This window comes from Eurytemora carolleeae, unplaced genomic scaffold, assembly GCF_000591075.1.
Source record: "Eurytemora carolleeae unplaced genomic scaffold, Eaff_2.0 scaffold850, whole genome shotgun sequence".
NCBI lineage: Eukaryota > Metazoa > Arthropoda > Copepoda > Calanoida > Temoridae > Eurytemora > Eurytemora carolleeae.
In genome coordinates, this window is record NW_019396763.1 from 78077 (window position 1) to 95626 (window position 17550).

The 17550-nt window shown below is 31.5% G+C and overlaps 2 protein-coding genes across 2 annotated transcripts; one reads left to right on the forward strand and one right to left on the reverse strand.

Moving 5' to 3' along the window:
* Nucleotides 1-1278: 1278 nt before the first annotated feature.
* Nucleotides 1279-6064, forward strand: LOC111708346 (beta-lactamase-like protein 2 homolog). Its single transcript, XM_023481680.1, has 6 exons — nt 1279-1347; nt 2174-2281; nt 3154-3240; nt 3593-3718; nt 5229-5318; nt 6041-6064. The coding sequence occupies exons 1-6, from the start codon at nt 1279-1281 to the stop codon at nt 6062-6064; spliced, it is 504 nt and encodes a 167-aa protein (XP_023337448.1).
* Nucleotides 6065-9427: 3363 nt separating this feature from the next.
* On the reverse strand, nt 9428-14414 carry LOC111708347 (uncharacterized). The gene is made up of 10 exons (XM_023481681.1): nt 14398-14414; nt 13754-13861; nt 13442-13539; nt 12987-13027; nt 12710-12827; nt 12180-12246; nt 11390-11447; nt 11108-11261; nt 10272-10395; nt 9428-9533 (listed from the first exon to the last, which is right to left on the reverse strand). Exons 1-10 carry the CDS (start codon nt 14412-14414, stop codon nt 9428-9430), a joined length of 891 nt encoding a protein of 296 aa, XP_023337449.1.
* Nucleotides 14415-17550: the final 3136 nt, after the last annotated feature.

The window sequence follows — 17550 nt, forward strand, 5'->3', positions numbered from 1 at the left end:
GAACATCAGATATAACTTTCATGGGTTGCAATTAAAAGCTACAGTGTTAAGCTTTCAGCCTTTACCCCGTTTCATTTTTCCTTTACAGTCCTTTTAAGGTTATTCCAATATTGACCAAAATTTAAAAAAAAGTTAGTATGAAATAAGATATTTGTAGACGACTGCTAGTAGATACCGGGGAGGCTAATGTGCCTGAGTACATAGAGAATCTTAAAAATACACTAGGTAAATAGTAAATATATGTTATTTTTAAATAGTAAAAAAGAATTTTATATTGATATACATCTACTATGTACTTAGTACAATTTATGTTAATTAATGTTGTAGCATCTCAAGATTACATACAATATTAAAATAGTTCTACTGAGTTATTCCTTTTAATGTATAAAGAAAATTCTTATGATCAAAAACCTTTAAATCTCATATGATTAATGTGCTTATATATTTCCAAAATTGAATTAAAATTGTTTATTCAAAACCGTTCTGCACACATGTAACGTCGCAATATATGTAAAAGTTGTAATATTTTTTAAGATGTAATTACATCTTTAAAATCAGTATGTAAAACTATAACAGATTTAAAATAAATATCTAGATTTAAAAAAAATAAAATTTAAAAAAAAGTTATCATGAAATAAGATATTTGTAGACGACTGCTAGTAGATACTGGGGAGGCTAATGTGCCTGAGTACATAGAGAATCTTAAAAATACACTAGGTAAATAATAAATATGTTATTTTTAAATAGTAACAAAGAATTTTATATTGATTTAATGCTTTGTTTATAATTAAATTATATTGACCAACTTATAAATGATATCTGATGGCCATTTTTAGAATTGGAGAATTGTGAGCTTTCAGACATTGTTCTAACTCACTGGCATCCTGATCATGTAGGGGGAGTCCCTGATGTACTGAGGTATGGATTAATGATCAATTGAGCTCATACATTGATTTTGGTCTTATTGGTCTAAGGTTTCTTCGTGCTACTTTATTGTTTTTAATTTTCAAATAAAATTGTGTATTTNCAGGGTGTCGCTTAGTTTTAAGAAAATATTCTGACGAGTATACTAAAGCCGAGGCACCCTCTTATCTTTTCTTTGAAATGTATTTTGCCAGTTTCTATATTTACAAAAAAGATATGGGAAGTAGGTGTATAGTAATATCGCGTCTTCAGATCAATGATCACTTTTAGGGTTGATCTACTTATATAGTAGTGTACACTATTTGTCATAAGTTTTGTACTTTTATTTGAAATAGTAATAATTTAATGCTTAGAATGCTGAAGAGTAAGCCAAGAATCCACAAATTCCCAAGAACAGATGGACCTGAGCCTAATATAGGAGAGGTAACATAATAGGAGTGTCTGGTTATAAAGTAATTTACACAATTAAAGGGAGTGTAGTTATGATTTCAAGTGACCCTTTAACTTAAAGAAGGAAGTGTCCAACTCACAATGGTACCCTTTAAAGATTTATCTGGGATAAATTTTGTGAATAATATTATTATTTCATAGCATGAAAAATGTCTCATTGATTCTGGAGCAAGAAATTCTCAAGTCATGTTTTTAGAGAAACCACAATTAAAAATAACCATTTTTTAAAAGAGATCAGGAAATATCATTCATACTTGGATCAATGATCATTCAAAGCTTTTGAGGGTACCAATGTAACTAGGACACGCCATTCTTTAAATGAAGGGTCACTTGAAATTAAGTATAGAGCTCATTTTAGAGAGTAAATTAACGACAGAATAAGTAGAATTTGGAAGATACATCTCCGTTTTAATTCTTTCTTTATAAAGCAGCTTTTATTGGCCAGTAAAGCTTTGCCCTATGAAAAATAAATGAATTTGAATTTGTACATTAAAAAAATATGAAGACAAATATTTCGCGCTAAAATGGGTAGCACACAATTAAAATCTGTGGACAGACATTAATTTGTTCTCAATTTCCGTGGGTTTATGGCTTAGTCCTGTACGACCCAATCTTTGTTAAATGTTTTGGAAAAAAAATTTTTTTTTAAGTATTTGAAAAAAATTTCGATTTTTTAAGTTTTGAACACACATAAATGTCCACAAAAAATGTCAGCCCAATCGGTCCAGCTGTTTGGCCGGCTATAGGGAACAATGTCTTGGTTTATTATATAGATAACTTTTATATGAAATATAAGCAGGTTCAGAGGATAGAGGATGGAAGTGTTCTTGAGGTTGAGGGAGCAGGACAAGTTAAGTTGATGCATACCCCAGGACATACCCAGGACCATGTGGTGGTTTACCTTTCGGTAATATTATTATTATTGTTGATAACTGATTTAATGACTCTTAAATAGTAAAAATATTTAAATTTTAAGGCAAAAAATCATTTAAAAAGCCAAGATTTATTAATTTTCTTAATTGTTTTGGCACTAGAGTTAAATAACATAATATGAAGTTTTCTTTTGAAATAATTTTCTGAATATTATATTTTGGTTTAGGATGGAACACTTCTTAGTGCAGATTGTATTCTAGGAGAAGGGACTGCTGTATTTGAGGAAGATAAAATTAAAAAACATCAAATATTATTTATTTTTGAAATTTGTTGATCAAATTTTCTGGATTTGGAATAATTTATATGTTTTCACTTTTGTAGAAAAACCACAATTGAAAAAATTGTTATTCATTAATATCTAAATCTAATTCATGCTTAATCAGACCTAGCTTTTATGATTAATGTTTGCAATCGAGCATTGAAATCTCTGCATGGAGGGTCACTTGAAATTCTGCCCCTTTAACTGAAAAAATCATTTGATCCTTATAATCAGTTGATAATCTATATATATATAAAGTTGTAATCTCTGTTTGTTTGTTTGGTTGTCCGATCATAACTCATGAACCATTTGACCGTTTTGCCTAAAATTTTAATTGAGGAACTCGGGAGACCCACGGGAATGTTTTTAGCTTGATTTTTAGATTCTAAGTTGTGTGGGTCGACTTTAATAGGGAAAATTTATTTTCCCGGTAAAATCGTTCTAAGTGCGGGTAAACGGCGGATTAACTTTTAGAACCTTGGCAGCGCTGGGTTTCTTTAAAAGCACTTTTTGTCAATCAATGTTGTGATGCTATTTTACTGTATTAAATGAAAAAAATTCAATTTGAATTTGTATGATTGGAGTAGGATCTTCATGCTTACATGATCTCTTTACAGAAGATTCTTGATCTATCTCCATCTCAAATATACCCAGGACATGGTCCTATCATCCAGGTACAAACAGGAGGGTGGGGGGTTATATATATCATGCTACTCAGTAAATATTTAAGTACAGGGTGGCCAGAAAAAAATAATATAGGAACGAATGAGTATTGCATTGATTATATTTATCAATTACTAAATGCTTCAAATTGGGATTTTTTTAAATATGAAAATTTCAGGATAGACTAAACAGCTTATATATAAGTTTTTTTTCACATGGTAGTAGTCTTACTTCTCAATGATAACGTTGGCTGGAGAAGAAGCCAATTTACACGTACAAAGTTTTTCTCTAATTTTTGTTTACATATGAAAATTTAGTTTTTTAATCCAATTCTGTTTTTTAATCCAATTATTTGTATTGTAGGATCCTATACCGAAGATTGAGTTTTATATAAAGCATAGAACGGAGAGAGAGAATCAGATCCTTGCTGCCCTCTCCTCTCAACCTCAACCTCAGACTCCCGGTCAGCTTGTCAAGATCATTTATAAGGTATACACATTAAACATGGAATATCTAGACAGGGTGAATTGAAACTAGGGGGGAATAAACAACTGGGAATTTCAGGGACTTGAAACTAGGGGGAAATAAACAACTGGGAATTTCAGGGACTTGAAACGTAATTTCAAGAGTAACATCCCCGATTCACAATGGTACCCTTAAACCTTTTTTCTACAGATAAAATCAAAAAAGACCCGGAATTAATTGACAGTTAATCAAACGACCTTTCACATATATCTCTGGCAATTTTAAACGCTTAAAAAAGGCAGACCACATTTTGGAAATGGCATGACTAGGACTTTAATTATCGTTTCATCAATCATGTTTGTAAAATTAGATAGTGAAGTAGTTTGACTAATTATAATTTTAATAGACTTACAGGGCGCTTCGCGCCCATATTCTATTTCAATTGTGAATTTTTTCTCTTTGTACACCTGTAAAACAAAAGCAAAAAACAATTCGCAGATTTATAAAAAAAAATTCGTGAATTTTCAAAATCTTTAAAAATCTAATTTTGTTAGAGGCAAATTTTTGATCATGATCATTCGATCAACAATAAACCTTCCGGTGGTCACGCGAGGTCCCACAAAAGCTTTTGGCCCGATCGGTTCAGCCGTTTTGACGTTTAATGGAAACAAACAAACAGACATATTCCGGGTCTTTCGGAAAGTAAATATATCTGACTAATTAAAAACAAAAATAGAATCTGAATATGATTATAAATTGCATTTAAGACAATTAGATTCCAAATCATTCTCTTACAGTAGTCCAGTTTTAAGATTTGAACTTATTTTTCCCGAAATTTTAATGAAAACAGGAATTTATTCAAAACAATATCTTCTACAGTGAGACCCATAAAACTGTGGAATAGGAAGACAATTGATTTTGAACAGTTCAATCAATGCATATTACATACAGAGCGTCCCATATCATTATCTCCAATCATTAACGCCAAAATACGCACATAATACTCGAAAAATCTAGCATTTTCTGCAAACAAATTTCTATTAGCCTTATTAAATTTTTCAAAATGATTCATTCTTCTTAAATTTTCTGATTTGTCCCCCAAATCGTAATTTAGACCCATTGACGCGGTCTAATTTGATGTGGGACACCCTGTATGCAACTCAGTATTTTTTCAGTAAACATAGAAACATTTCTTTTACAAGCTACAAATCAAACTATTTGCTTTTTTACAACATCAAATACATATAAGATTGCTTAAATGTCGTCTTCCTACTCCATAGTGTTATACTACATTTGAAAAAAAATATATGATTTTCTTTTTTTTAAGGAAGACGATATTTAATTTTTATAGTATTGTATTTACAGGGTTACCAAGAAAGGATGGGAGTGTAACCTGAAATTTGCTTAAATAAAAATAATTAATATCTAAAAGGTTATCTTCATATAAGGTTACAACTGTAGGAATCCACGAACGTTGAAAAACGTAAACTCCTTATTGTCGTCCCTGGAGTCTCATTAACTCCTTTATATCAAGGATACTCCTGAGCACCTACACCTGGCAGCTGAGAATAATGTAAACCATCACCTTTCTAAACTTCTGAAGGAGAACAAAGTAGAGAATAAGGTAATTTAGGTTTTTTTTTTTGTTTAAACATTAGATACCTCGCCCCTTGAAAATAATAAATTTAAATTTTTTATAACTGTTTAAGCAAATCTTTCCCGACCTATCTTCTGCCATACTTATCCATTTACCCTTCCTTCCCCCTCACCCTGCCCTTTTTTCCGCTTTTAACCTTCTGCTTTTCATTAATTTTCCCCCTCCCTTTTTCCCACATTTTTCTATCCCCTTTTCTTTTCACCTTTTCCTTTCCCTTTCCTTCTCCCTTCCTTTTTTTCTCAACCTTTCTCATTCCCTTTCAACCTTCCCCTTTCCCTCTCAATCTTACCCGTCCCTACTTTTCCTTTTCCTATATCTTTCCCTACCTATCTCCTTCCTTTCCTATCTCCTTCCCTACCTATCTCTTTCCCTACCCATCTCAGTCCCTACCTATCTCCTTCCCAACCTATTTCCTTCCCTAACTATCTCATTCCCTACCTATCTCATTCCCTACCTGTCTCGTTCCCTACCTTTCTCCTTCCCTTTTTCCTTCCCTATTCTTTTCCCTTCCCTTCTCTTCCCCTCCTCTTCCCCTCCTCTTGGGTCTTTGATTTTTCACCCCTGTTTCTTACTGTTCCAAAGCTTATGAGTCTCATTTATAATATTTATGCATTATATTATATATCTGTTTATTTTTTTTGTGTAAAAATCTTATCTTTTTTAAGACATTTACAAAATTTATTTTTTAGGATGGACTTTGGCGTACATGTTAGTTCCTGAACGCGCTCAATCGGGATTAATTTTGGAGAAAAAGCTAATTAACAGATTTAAATGTGAATTGGATTTTTACCCAGAGCTTGATTTTCTAAATTTTGGAGTAAAAAAAAATTAAAATTTGACTTTGACATCTATGAAACATATCTTAAAAAATGATTTTGGAATTTTTAAGAAAATCTGTACCCTTAATGAAGGACAAATTGTATAGCAATTGTAAAAATAAAAACTGGGATATATTCAGCATTTTAGTAAAAATATATTATTTTTTAATATAATTACTGAAATACTTAATGTGCACCAACAAACATGAGAATTGAGTAACGAATTTAAAATCGTCTTTATACAGGGTGTCCCAACGAACATAAGAATTGAGTAACGAATTTAAAATCGTCTTCATACAGGGTATCCCAACAAACATGAGAATTAAATGACGACTTCTATATTATCTTTATTCCATGCGCAATTATTTTAAAAACATTGTTTTGAAGTATCACAGTTAAAACATTTAACACTGAAAACTGCTAGTCTTGAGATTTCAAAAACGTGGTCTACCATTTTCTTATCTTCAAAGTTTGCTGAAATTTGTCCAGAATCTAGTTAGTTGAAAATCAACCAAAATTGTTCAAATGTTTAATATCTCGGTCAATTTGAAAGTTACAAAGAAGGTTGACCACATTTGTGAAAGCTCATTAGACTTATAATCTTTTCTTGATGCACTTCATGTCATTTATCAATTATTGGAAATCAAAGACGATATTTAAGTCGTCACTCAATTCCCATGCTTATTGGGACACCCTGTATATAAGATTTAGACAATTTTGAGTTTGTCGTCAGATTGACAACGGTACCATTTAAAGCTTGTCTGATTAAGTATAAGATAGAATTGCATGGTTTACCTTTTTAAAATTTGTTATTTTCAAATCTCTCCACAATATTAAAAGATATTTGCGCATTTCTTGCTCGGAAACCAAACGAGAAATTAGCAGAAATAGACACTTTCCAAGCTAGATTTAAATTATTTTTTTCTTGCACATTTTTGGTCAGATGAAGGCATCTAAGCCAAGAGGAAACTTTATACAATTTGGAATCCCAAATTAAGCAAATTTAGTTTATCTGTGCTTCTTGTTTTGAACATGGTTCTAGTATATTCAGGGTTAAGTAAAAAGTGTTCCACATTTTAAAAGATTAATTATAAATCATTACTTAATAAATCCCACATTGATGTTAAAGTAAGAAGTGTAGAAAAGGATGATCAAGTCAAGAAAACTAATTATCTCTTCATAACAGAGGATGCAATAAATATAGTATGGAATATAATATTGCCTTTTAAACTTATAAACTAATTTTTTTTAAGATTTGTTGACTTTTAAACAAGATATAACATTTGAATTTACATAAAAATCAAACTTTTTCAGGTTTTTTAGAACGCAACTTCTAAGCAGAAGAAATCGCATTCAATTAGATTGCTATCCTAGGGTTGCAATCTAACATTGATTTTTTTGAATATTTATTTTCATTTTCAACTTATACTGAATTGTGAGTGTGACACAAGTTATTGCATCCATTAATGAGCTTTTCAATTATGTAAGTTTTAGATCTGTACCTCAAAATAAATATAAGTATTAGACTTTTTTGCTGTTTTATCGTTCTTTATCTTTAACAATCATCCAAGAACGAATATGGCTGGAATCTTTCTCAATCAAGAACGGAAGAGAATGGATGAAACCAGGGGAAAAGTACGAACTATCCAAGTGAAGGGACATGTTCTAGTATATAGATTGAGGAACAAACGATTAAAAAAAATAGAAACACGCCCATCGCCCAGTCCTACGCGAAACATAGTAGTTCTGCAGTTCTGCATATGAATTCACTGACAATTAACGGAAGGTGAAGTGACAACGTTTCTGGTAAGAGGGGGGGGGAAGGATTTTCTCCGCCTTTTCCAGTTGACAATCAGAGAAAATCTCCACCAATCCAAATTGAAGTGCATCAAAAGTATCTAACCTTTAAAAAAACCTTGTCTCTCAAAGCAACTTTCAGAAAAAAAGTAGTTTTCATACATATATTTCAACATAATAAATTGTAGCCTAAAATAAATTGTATCAAGGTTTCTAGATCAGTAAGAAATCAGGTTCAGGTTCAGATTATATTCCACAAGGAATCTAAAAAATTTAAGATATAGCTATTGTGTTGGGTAAAGAGGGATAGGATGGAATTTCTTAAAACTATAATGCATCTTTATACTTTTCTTTTAAATTAATTTTTTGCATTACATATTTGTGCATGCTCTTGTATATTCACCTGAGTATAATCAAGTGAGAATCCAGTTGTAACAGTTGAAGCAGCATCTATGGTGGGAGTAGCAGCATTTGATGTAAACAGATGAACATTAAATGGTCTTTGATTACCTACAAGTTTTTTCAATTAGTATATATATAAATATATACACGTGTTTTTAAACTTAGAAGCCACAAAATTAGGGTTTCCAACGCAAGTGGATTTTACTTGCGCGCAATTGCGAGCACTTACGCGCAAGTGAATTTTACTGTTTAACCATAAGAAACTTCAAAATTGGAACACTNGTTGCGCGGAAATTTGATTGGAAACCCTACTGACAAAATACTGTTCTACAAAAACGTTTTTGACAATAAGTTTGCTGTTATTAAACTATTCTTTTATCCTAAGAAAAATACTAAAAACAATTTGTTCTCGATTTTCGTTATTTCTCTGAGGATCAAAATTAGACCAAATGTTAAACATAAACATTTATGAAATTGTAAAACTTCTTCAAATTGTCCATCACAATATTCGAGTAAGATCACTTAATCCACCTATTGGCGAAAAATACGTTGCACTCACAAATGTGCCAAAAATAATTTTTGTATTGCTTTTTATTTAACTTACTTTGCATAGGTGTCGACTTTGCTCCTGTAGAAATACCGAAAAGTCCTCCACAGAACTCAGTAGGGAAAGGAGGAACATCGGCAACTACTGGAATAGGAGATACTCCATCAAGAGATGTCATCGGTATAGTAACCATGTTACTTTCTCCCGAGCACACACCTAAATACAAACTAAATTTTTAAAGCTTCTATCTACATACTTTGCTTGTCTGTTTTGTTTGTTTGTAACCGATAAACGTCTGAACCGATCGGGCCCAAATTTAGTGTCAGACCTCACATGGCCCTAGGGAAGGTTTATGGATCATCAAAATTGGAGAGAAAAAATAATTTTTTTTTGGAAAATTTGCCACTTTGAAAAGAAAAATCTGCCCAAATTTAAAAATGATTTAAATGGCCTACTTTCAGAGCAACAGTAAAAGGGTAAAATTATTTACAGCAACGAAGAGGCGGAGAGCCCTAAAAGCCTAGTACGTNGCCAGCGAGAAGTTGTGCCCCAGCCCAGCCATAGCTCTGAATAGTTCCAGCAGTACCAGTAAAGTACTGTACACAGTCTTGGGGAGCCCTTAGATAGTTTAATATTAATACTATTTTAAATATTTTTTTTCTTTTTTCTTGTAATATTTTAAAATCTTTGAAAAACTCATTGAAGCTCATTTAAAACTCATTGGAACTCATTCAAACTCATTGAAACTTACTAAAACTCATTGAAACTCATTTAAAACTCATTTGAACTCATTGAAACTCATTGAAACTTGCTAAAACTCATTAAAACTTACTAAAACTCAGTAAAACTTTTTAAAACACATTGTAAATCATTGAATGAAACTCATTGAAAACTTTGAATATTATTATAAATCATTATACATTATCAAAAATTTTAAAAATAATTGAAAACTATTAAAATTCAATGAAAATTATTAAGAATCATTGAAAATTATTAAGAATCATTGAAAATCATTGAAAATCATTAAAAATCATTGAAAATCATTGAAAATCATTGAAAATCATTAAAAATCATTGAAAATCATTGAACTTTTGAAATATCAAATGCTTATACAATCAATATAGATAATTTAATTTTACGTGTTTTAAGTAATTGATTTTTTATATTTAAGTCTTTGAAAATCTTTGAAAAAGTTATTGAAATTCATAAAAAATCATTGAAATTCATTGAAATTTTTAAAAATCAAATGCTTAAGCATTCAAAATTGTAAAAACCAAAAAATCAAAATTGTAAAAATTTAGGGATTAGAAAATTATAGATTGATTTATGTGTTCACATATTTTAAAACCAGCATACTTGTTCTTAGATGAGCATTCAATCTGTTGTACAAATATATTGTACTGTTTAGCAGTTACAATATTCCCCCAGGTCATAGTTACAGTTGCAGTATCCGTAGCAGCTGCTCCAACATTCACATACACTAATAATATGAAGAAAAATTTAAAATTAGAAATATTCAATTTGTTTGTAATTATGATATTGGAAAAGTAAAAAAAGGAACTGAGTTTTTTAGTCCAAACCATTGTAAGTTCTGGAGCAAAACCTCTCAACCTGAATAGAGTATAAACTGATTTTGTAGAGTGAGAACCAGAAAACTGTGGAATAGGAAGACGATGTATAGACTCAAACTATGGCTTAAAATAGTCCAATGAGCATGAGACACAGAAAGGGTGTAGTGCAAATAGATCTATTTCACGTACTAATTGTGATTTATTTAGTTGCTTGTATAACTAATTACTATGGAATAACATCAAATAAACTTAATTATTGCTTTAATGTCGTCTTCCCATTCCACATTTTTCTGGTTTTTACTTCTCGCTGATAAACTTAGAGCAGTTTGGGATAGAATATTTGTAATTTATAGGTTAGGTAGATGGGTGATCAGAATGTTTGAAAAGCTAGTTAAAAATGGATAACGGAGCATATGCCAATATATTTTGTAATAATCTTTTATTTTACTTTTTTCCAGCAAATTATACATAAGTTTTTTTCTCCCTCACTACGAATATTGACTGCTAAGACAAAACGAGCTCAACTGAGAAAGGATAACATTAATACAACTCAAGTTTTAAATTTTATGTTATCCAATATTCAATATTCAATATCCATAACTGTTGTTTAAAATAACATACTGTGATATCCTGAATTTGTTCCAGAAATTGTTGGCGGGTTTTTCCCTGTTTGTCCAGCCGCGGCCATTGAATCAGTTTTAACTCCAGCTGTTGTTACAGCGAAACCGGTAAATGTCTGGAAATCCAGCCGCAGCTGACAAACATCAGAGTTAACCTAGAAAATAAATAAGATTTTTAAAAGCAGTTAACTTAACTAGTAATGCACAATTCGCCTGAATCATATTTATTTGTTGCCATTAAAAAATAAACTTTTAAAAAAATTAACCAAAACTATTGATTTACCTTGTTTATGGTATACATACAAGTTCCAGTAGTTGTAGGTGTGAACGAGGAAGGATATCTGAATATGTTTTTGTTTACCCTGTTTTACTTCATGAAAGGGGGGGGACTATTTTTGACCCCTCTGATCTCCGCCACCAACGCTTAAGTCACAAAAATGCTGCCTGAATACGCACTAGACATGGACGCGTTTGGCTTTTTTCACTTGGTTCCGTTTTTGAACGACCAATTTCGTGTTTTTAATCTTTAGCTCCGTAAGAAACCTATTTTTTCTCAATTTTTGGTCCAAAAAATCGTTCGTTCAGTTAACCCTATTCCTGCTGGGGGGGGGGATTTTTTGCAGATTCTAAAAGTAAAGCACAAGAGCTTTCTAATGATGTATCATTTGTCATATTTGGACATAAAACATTTGATTTAGAGGGGGGGGGCAAATTGACCCCCCCCAGCATATCCTGGTTTTCAAGTACCCCAGCAGGGATAGGGTTAAAAAACTAAAGTTTTTATAAAAACTTTAGGAAAATTTGTTCTTTCAGTAAAAAAATGATTGGTTTTAAGGTTGTTTAAAGATTTAAATCGTTCGTTTCTGTTATTGTTTTGCTTTCGTTTTTAAAAAAGGACAATTTTTTCATTTCTCTGAACGATCTAACATCCAAGGCGTTTGTCTATCGTTATTTTTTTTGCTGAACAACACCATCGTTAACGAAAAATTGTGTGCGCTATCAAAAGTTTAGTTTGTTAACAAAAACAATCCCCATCACTATGAAAAATAAGATCTACTTTAATAGTTACTAACCCAGGGTTTTGAATATAAGTGTTGTTGTATGCTAAGGATGATCCACAAACTGAAACTGCCATATAACCTGAAAAAAGAGAGAAAAAAAAATAATGCTTCAAGGTCCTGTAGACGTAGTTTAAAGCGTCATATCCCAGATTATACAACGGTACGTTAGCAAGCAAAAGTTGAAAATTTTTTTGGGTCTCGTCACCATAGTTTTATGGACCCTCTGCCCCTCCTTAAAATAAGCAACCCCCGTGATCATTTACTATTTAAATAAAATTAGATGGATAGAAAGTTCATGAGAGATAGATCTATTTCAGACAAATAAGGGTTCATGCGGTGACGCGGACATTTAATAACAAAGAAAATGTCGATTGTATTTAATTTTACAAAAAATTGCAGTCTCCATACTTCAAATACCACCTCTCCCCCCCCATAAATTTATAGTACACAACGTTCTTAAAAAAAGTGAGCATAACATGAAAGCGACATCGTGCGAGAACTTCAAAAAATAGTTTTATCATATTCTTTGAGAAAATACTTACAGCAGACTCCAAAACCAGCAGCACAGGTTCCTGACGCAGACCCGGACCGTGATGTACATTCAGATGTACTTATACATGTACCGTAGGTTGTAGCACCGGCAGCAGAAGTTGTACATCTCTGAATAGTTTAATCAATGAAAACTAAAGATTTTTTTATTTGTAAATTGCATGATGGCATTGAGGAGAGACATTTTAAATTAATTTTAATTTAAAATTTTAATTTTAGATTTCAAGGGATCAAAAGCAAAGATTAAATAAAAATATGGTTTTTTCTTACCAGGTTAGGAAAATTAACTACAGACAAGAGTGATAGCTGTTCTAAAAAGATATTATACCATTATTTAAGAAAATATTGTTAAGCAAGATAATCCACTATGACAGTTTCTAGTAATATCTTTATGTATACTTTGTTTGTCTTTCTGTTTGTGTGTTATATCTTCGTCAATTAACGACTGAACCGATCGGGCCCAAAATTTTGTGAAGAACATCACATAACACCCAGGTAAGGTTTATGGATGATCAAAATTTCAAAAATGTGCCTCCAACAAAATTCGATTTTCATTAAATTTTGAAATTCCATGAAATTGTTTTATAAAATCTGCGAACTTTTTTAATAGTGTTTTACAATGTATACAAAGAGAAAATAATGAACACAATTGAAAAAGAAGATCGACACGAAGCGCTCTGAATTCCTAGTTTAAATAAAATTAAATCGTTTTTAAGAAAATTTACTTTTCTCTCTTCCTTCTGTCTGAGTTATGTTAGAAGAGTCAGCGTGTCCCTCTCCAATCAGAAAAACAAGAAAAAATATTCCTGAGAACATAATCAACCTAAACAAATAGCAACATTTAACAACTATAAATATTCTAACTTCTAAGTATTTTTAAAAAGTCATAATCAAGAATTAGCCTATCATGCAAAACATATTGTCTTATATGCGCTGTGAGAAACAAATTCACATCTTGTAAAAGATTTTTTAACATTCAATTTTATTAAGTAAGCCATGATTTTTTTGTGAATTTGAACTTTTTCGTCATATTATACCTCCTTCTCGGATGAGCCCTGATAAGAATATGACCATAAAAATTTCGCTTCTCTAAAACATTAACACGCGCGAAGGTTCGGGTTAATAATATGCGCGCGCACAATTGTCTAGAACAGCAATGTTTAATTATAAACCATTAAATTAATGAAACAAATTATCTAATGGTAATATTAATAATAGATTTTTATTAATAATGATAATAATAATAATAATAATAATAATAATAATAATAACAACAACAACAACAATAATAATAATAATTTTAATAATTGTAGTCTCATTTCAAATCATAAAAACTTTGGAAATTTTTATCTTTTATTAAAAAAAACTTTCTCAATATTGCAGTTGTTTTAAAGCATAACTATTTAAAATACAATTTATCCAGTTATCTGCAGTTTATCCAAAAAATGTAAAATGTAACCTTAGTCTATTTTGCATGCTACTCTTCACATGGAGGGTCCGGTTCAGAATTGTACCCTAAAAAGGATTTGTCCGATCATATATAAATGAAATATTATTGTTTACAATTTTGAAAAATAGCTTTTTTTACCGAAGTGAATTATCTGAAATAAACACTTCTTAAACCTAGAAATAAACGTCAATATCTTTCAAATTGTTAATTTAAGAAGGGTTACAAGTTTACCGTTGTGAATCAAGCATTGCTATTTTTGTTATATAGTCACTTTAGTCCCTGTAAAGGAATTTATCAGGAAGGAGGAGATAGCTGAGTTGAGAGTATTATGGAATTACATATAAGTATTTATTTAATAACAATAAGATGTTTATTGCTATGCAAGAATTAAAGAGATACAGAGAGCTATGCTATATTGTGCATCCATTTTCTAAACCGGGTTTACTTTTAAATGTCGTAACCAGGGAACAAGAATAAATGGAATGGAAATGGCTCTGGTCCGGCATGAGAAAGCCAGTGGCACTGCTTTGCAGATGGGTTCCTCTGTTGGTACAGACCCACATACATAACTACAGTCAAGGAAGGTGCAGAACAACGTCATCAATTATAATTAAGCTTAAATAACAAGCAGTTTATTATAAACCTTAATCAAATGACATTCTTTGTATGAAAATTTCGCTTATGGTGTGGACTTTAATATATCAGATGCATCAAACCAAATAGATTGTTAAGTACAATAGATGGCAACGTAGTATTTGTACACTCTCAGTACAGCTGTATTCTTACATCACAAGTATCAACTCAGTATTGTGTCCGACAAAATTATTAATAATAGTGATAATTTTAGAATAAAGAGCTTATCTAACAGTGTAAAAATGCAATTTTATGTGTTATTTATTTTCTGTTTTTACACTTTTTTTTAATCTTGAAAAACATGTCAAATAATGTGAGAAAATTTCTTTTTCTTTGTTACATTTGACACTTGTGACGTCGTGTATAATTGATCCATTTCTCTGTTGCCACCTATTGTACTTGATAATCTATTTGAAGTAAACATTTAACATTAATAAACAAATGTACTCTCCTAAAAAGTTCAAATACCGAGATTCTTATGTGCAACAATTTGGTTCCTTATCACACACGCACACGCACAGAAACACACAGGGGCGGATACAAAGGGGGGGTGCCAGGACGTTTGCACCCCCTGATTCAGGGGGGCCCCTTAGATTTCTCAATAGCACTTAAGGGAAAGAAAACCTAGTGTGCAAAACAGGAAAAATATCTATCTTATCTGCCTCAGTTTAAAATGCAGATTGGCAAATGTGGATTTTTTTGCTTTCGTATATTACCGTATATTACCGTATATTACCGTATATTACCGTATATTACCGTACTACACAAACCCGTTTTTCAAAATATCACTAGGTAACAGTTATTAAAAACCCAAACAAAAACGTTTACAAATTATAGTATGATACGTGATTTCAAAGTTGGGAGCTGCCTCTTTAGAAACTATTTTTGGAACAGTTTTTGGTTAATGTTAAAATTTTTAATTGTCAATACATGGTTTTAGTTTGCGAATATAGACGCACTATTATACGGACCATTTAATACATCGAGTTGTTGAATTTGCCAATTTAGAAACCAATTTGCAGTACTTATATACACCTGCTAATCCTATGTCTTCTTCACACTTTGTAAACCCAATTTATGGATAAGAAAAGTACCGTTGGCATATCTCATCCTCAACTAGGGTTTGCAGCAAATTGGAGAAATCATTTCGCGAAAATTTCGTATTTTTCACATTTTTCGCGCAAATTTTTTTTATGCTTATCTGTTTATTGATTGAATAATAAATTGAGTGTACAATATGTATCTATATATACAATATAAGAAAATAAGTAATCTAAACATGATATATATCTATATTCTAAGTATAAAAAGTTGTAATCTCTGCTAGTCTGTTTGTTTGTTTGTCCGATCATAACTCAGGAACCTTTGGACCGATTTGCCATAAATTTTTATTGTGGAACTCAAGAGACACAGGGGATTGTTCTTAGCATGGTTTTGAGATTCTTAATTGAGAGGGACGACTTTAACAGCGAAATGTTAGTTACCCGGTAACATATACAATATATTAGCTTGGGAACCCAGCGCTGCCCCATAGATGTAAATAGCCCCAAAATCAACATAAGGGTAATAATTACAACAATATACAGATTTATCTACAGCGACTACAGAGGGAATTAGGGTGTAACTCGCATGAAATCGGATTTTCAAGATTGAGACCATTTTTAAGATCTCCGTACAATTTCCGACTAAATCAGCACAATTTTAGGCTTGTATAGATCTAAAAATAACAATTTTATAGGCTCCTGAAGTTTCCAACTGAAGCCAGTGATAGTTTGGTAAAAATAAGACAATCTCTGTTTGTACAATTTAGAATAAGGGTCTACACACTTGCTTGTAATCGGATTTTCAATTTCCGACCAATGAGGATATTAGGCTTTATAAGAACTTTTTGACTCAGTTTCAAAATGTCGTCCAGACATTTTTAAATTGTAAAAAGTAAGCAAAGGTTGAAAAGATTTATTTCAATGTGGGTTTCAAAGTAAGCAGTTAATCTGCTGAGTGCTGTGTTACTTGAAAACCAGAATATGCAGGGGGGGGGGGAATTGACCCTCCCCCTCTAAATCCCATGTTTGAAGTCCAAATATGAAAAATTATACATCATTGGATGGCTTGTATGCTCTACTTTTAGAAATGCAAAACAGTTGGCAAAATCTAGTTATAAATAGAAATGTTTGCAAAAAAAAATGTGTAAGAAAGGATAAAATATACATATTTGAAAAGCCCCAGACACGGGCAGCCGTGGTACATTTGAATTTCCGAGCCGGGTCAACCTTTCCGCCAGTTTGTACTGTACCTAGCTCTATGGACAGGACTAGCCGGTGCAACAAGGTTGACGCGGTCAGACTTTATGCTTCATATAGGTTGAATTTACTTTTACTGAAGGGGAAGATATTTGCGTGCAGACCTTGCCATTCCAAATATGCAAAAAATTAGCAAAATTTATATAACCTGATGTGTAATTCAGAAAAATTAAAAATGTACAAATATCTTTCTGGCGGGTTGTGTGCAAATAATTTGCAAAATGTCTTTGCAAAACTTGTTTTATCTTTGTTTAAATATAACAAATAAATCTATCATATTTATTTCTAAAAGTTGTTAGTTCATCGCCGAAAAGTACTTGCAATCTGCACTACCATTAAATATAACGTAAGCAATAAATACGTAACTTTCCTTTTCCTTTCATTTCTATCTTTTTAGAATGGGGGAAATATTCCCACAACCTCTATTTTTGCAGGTTTTCAAATATTTTGA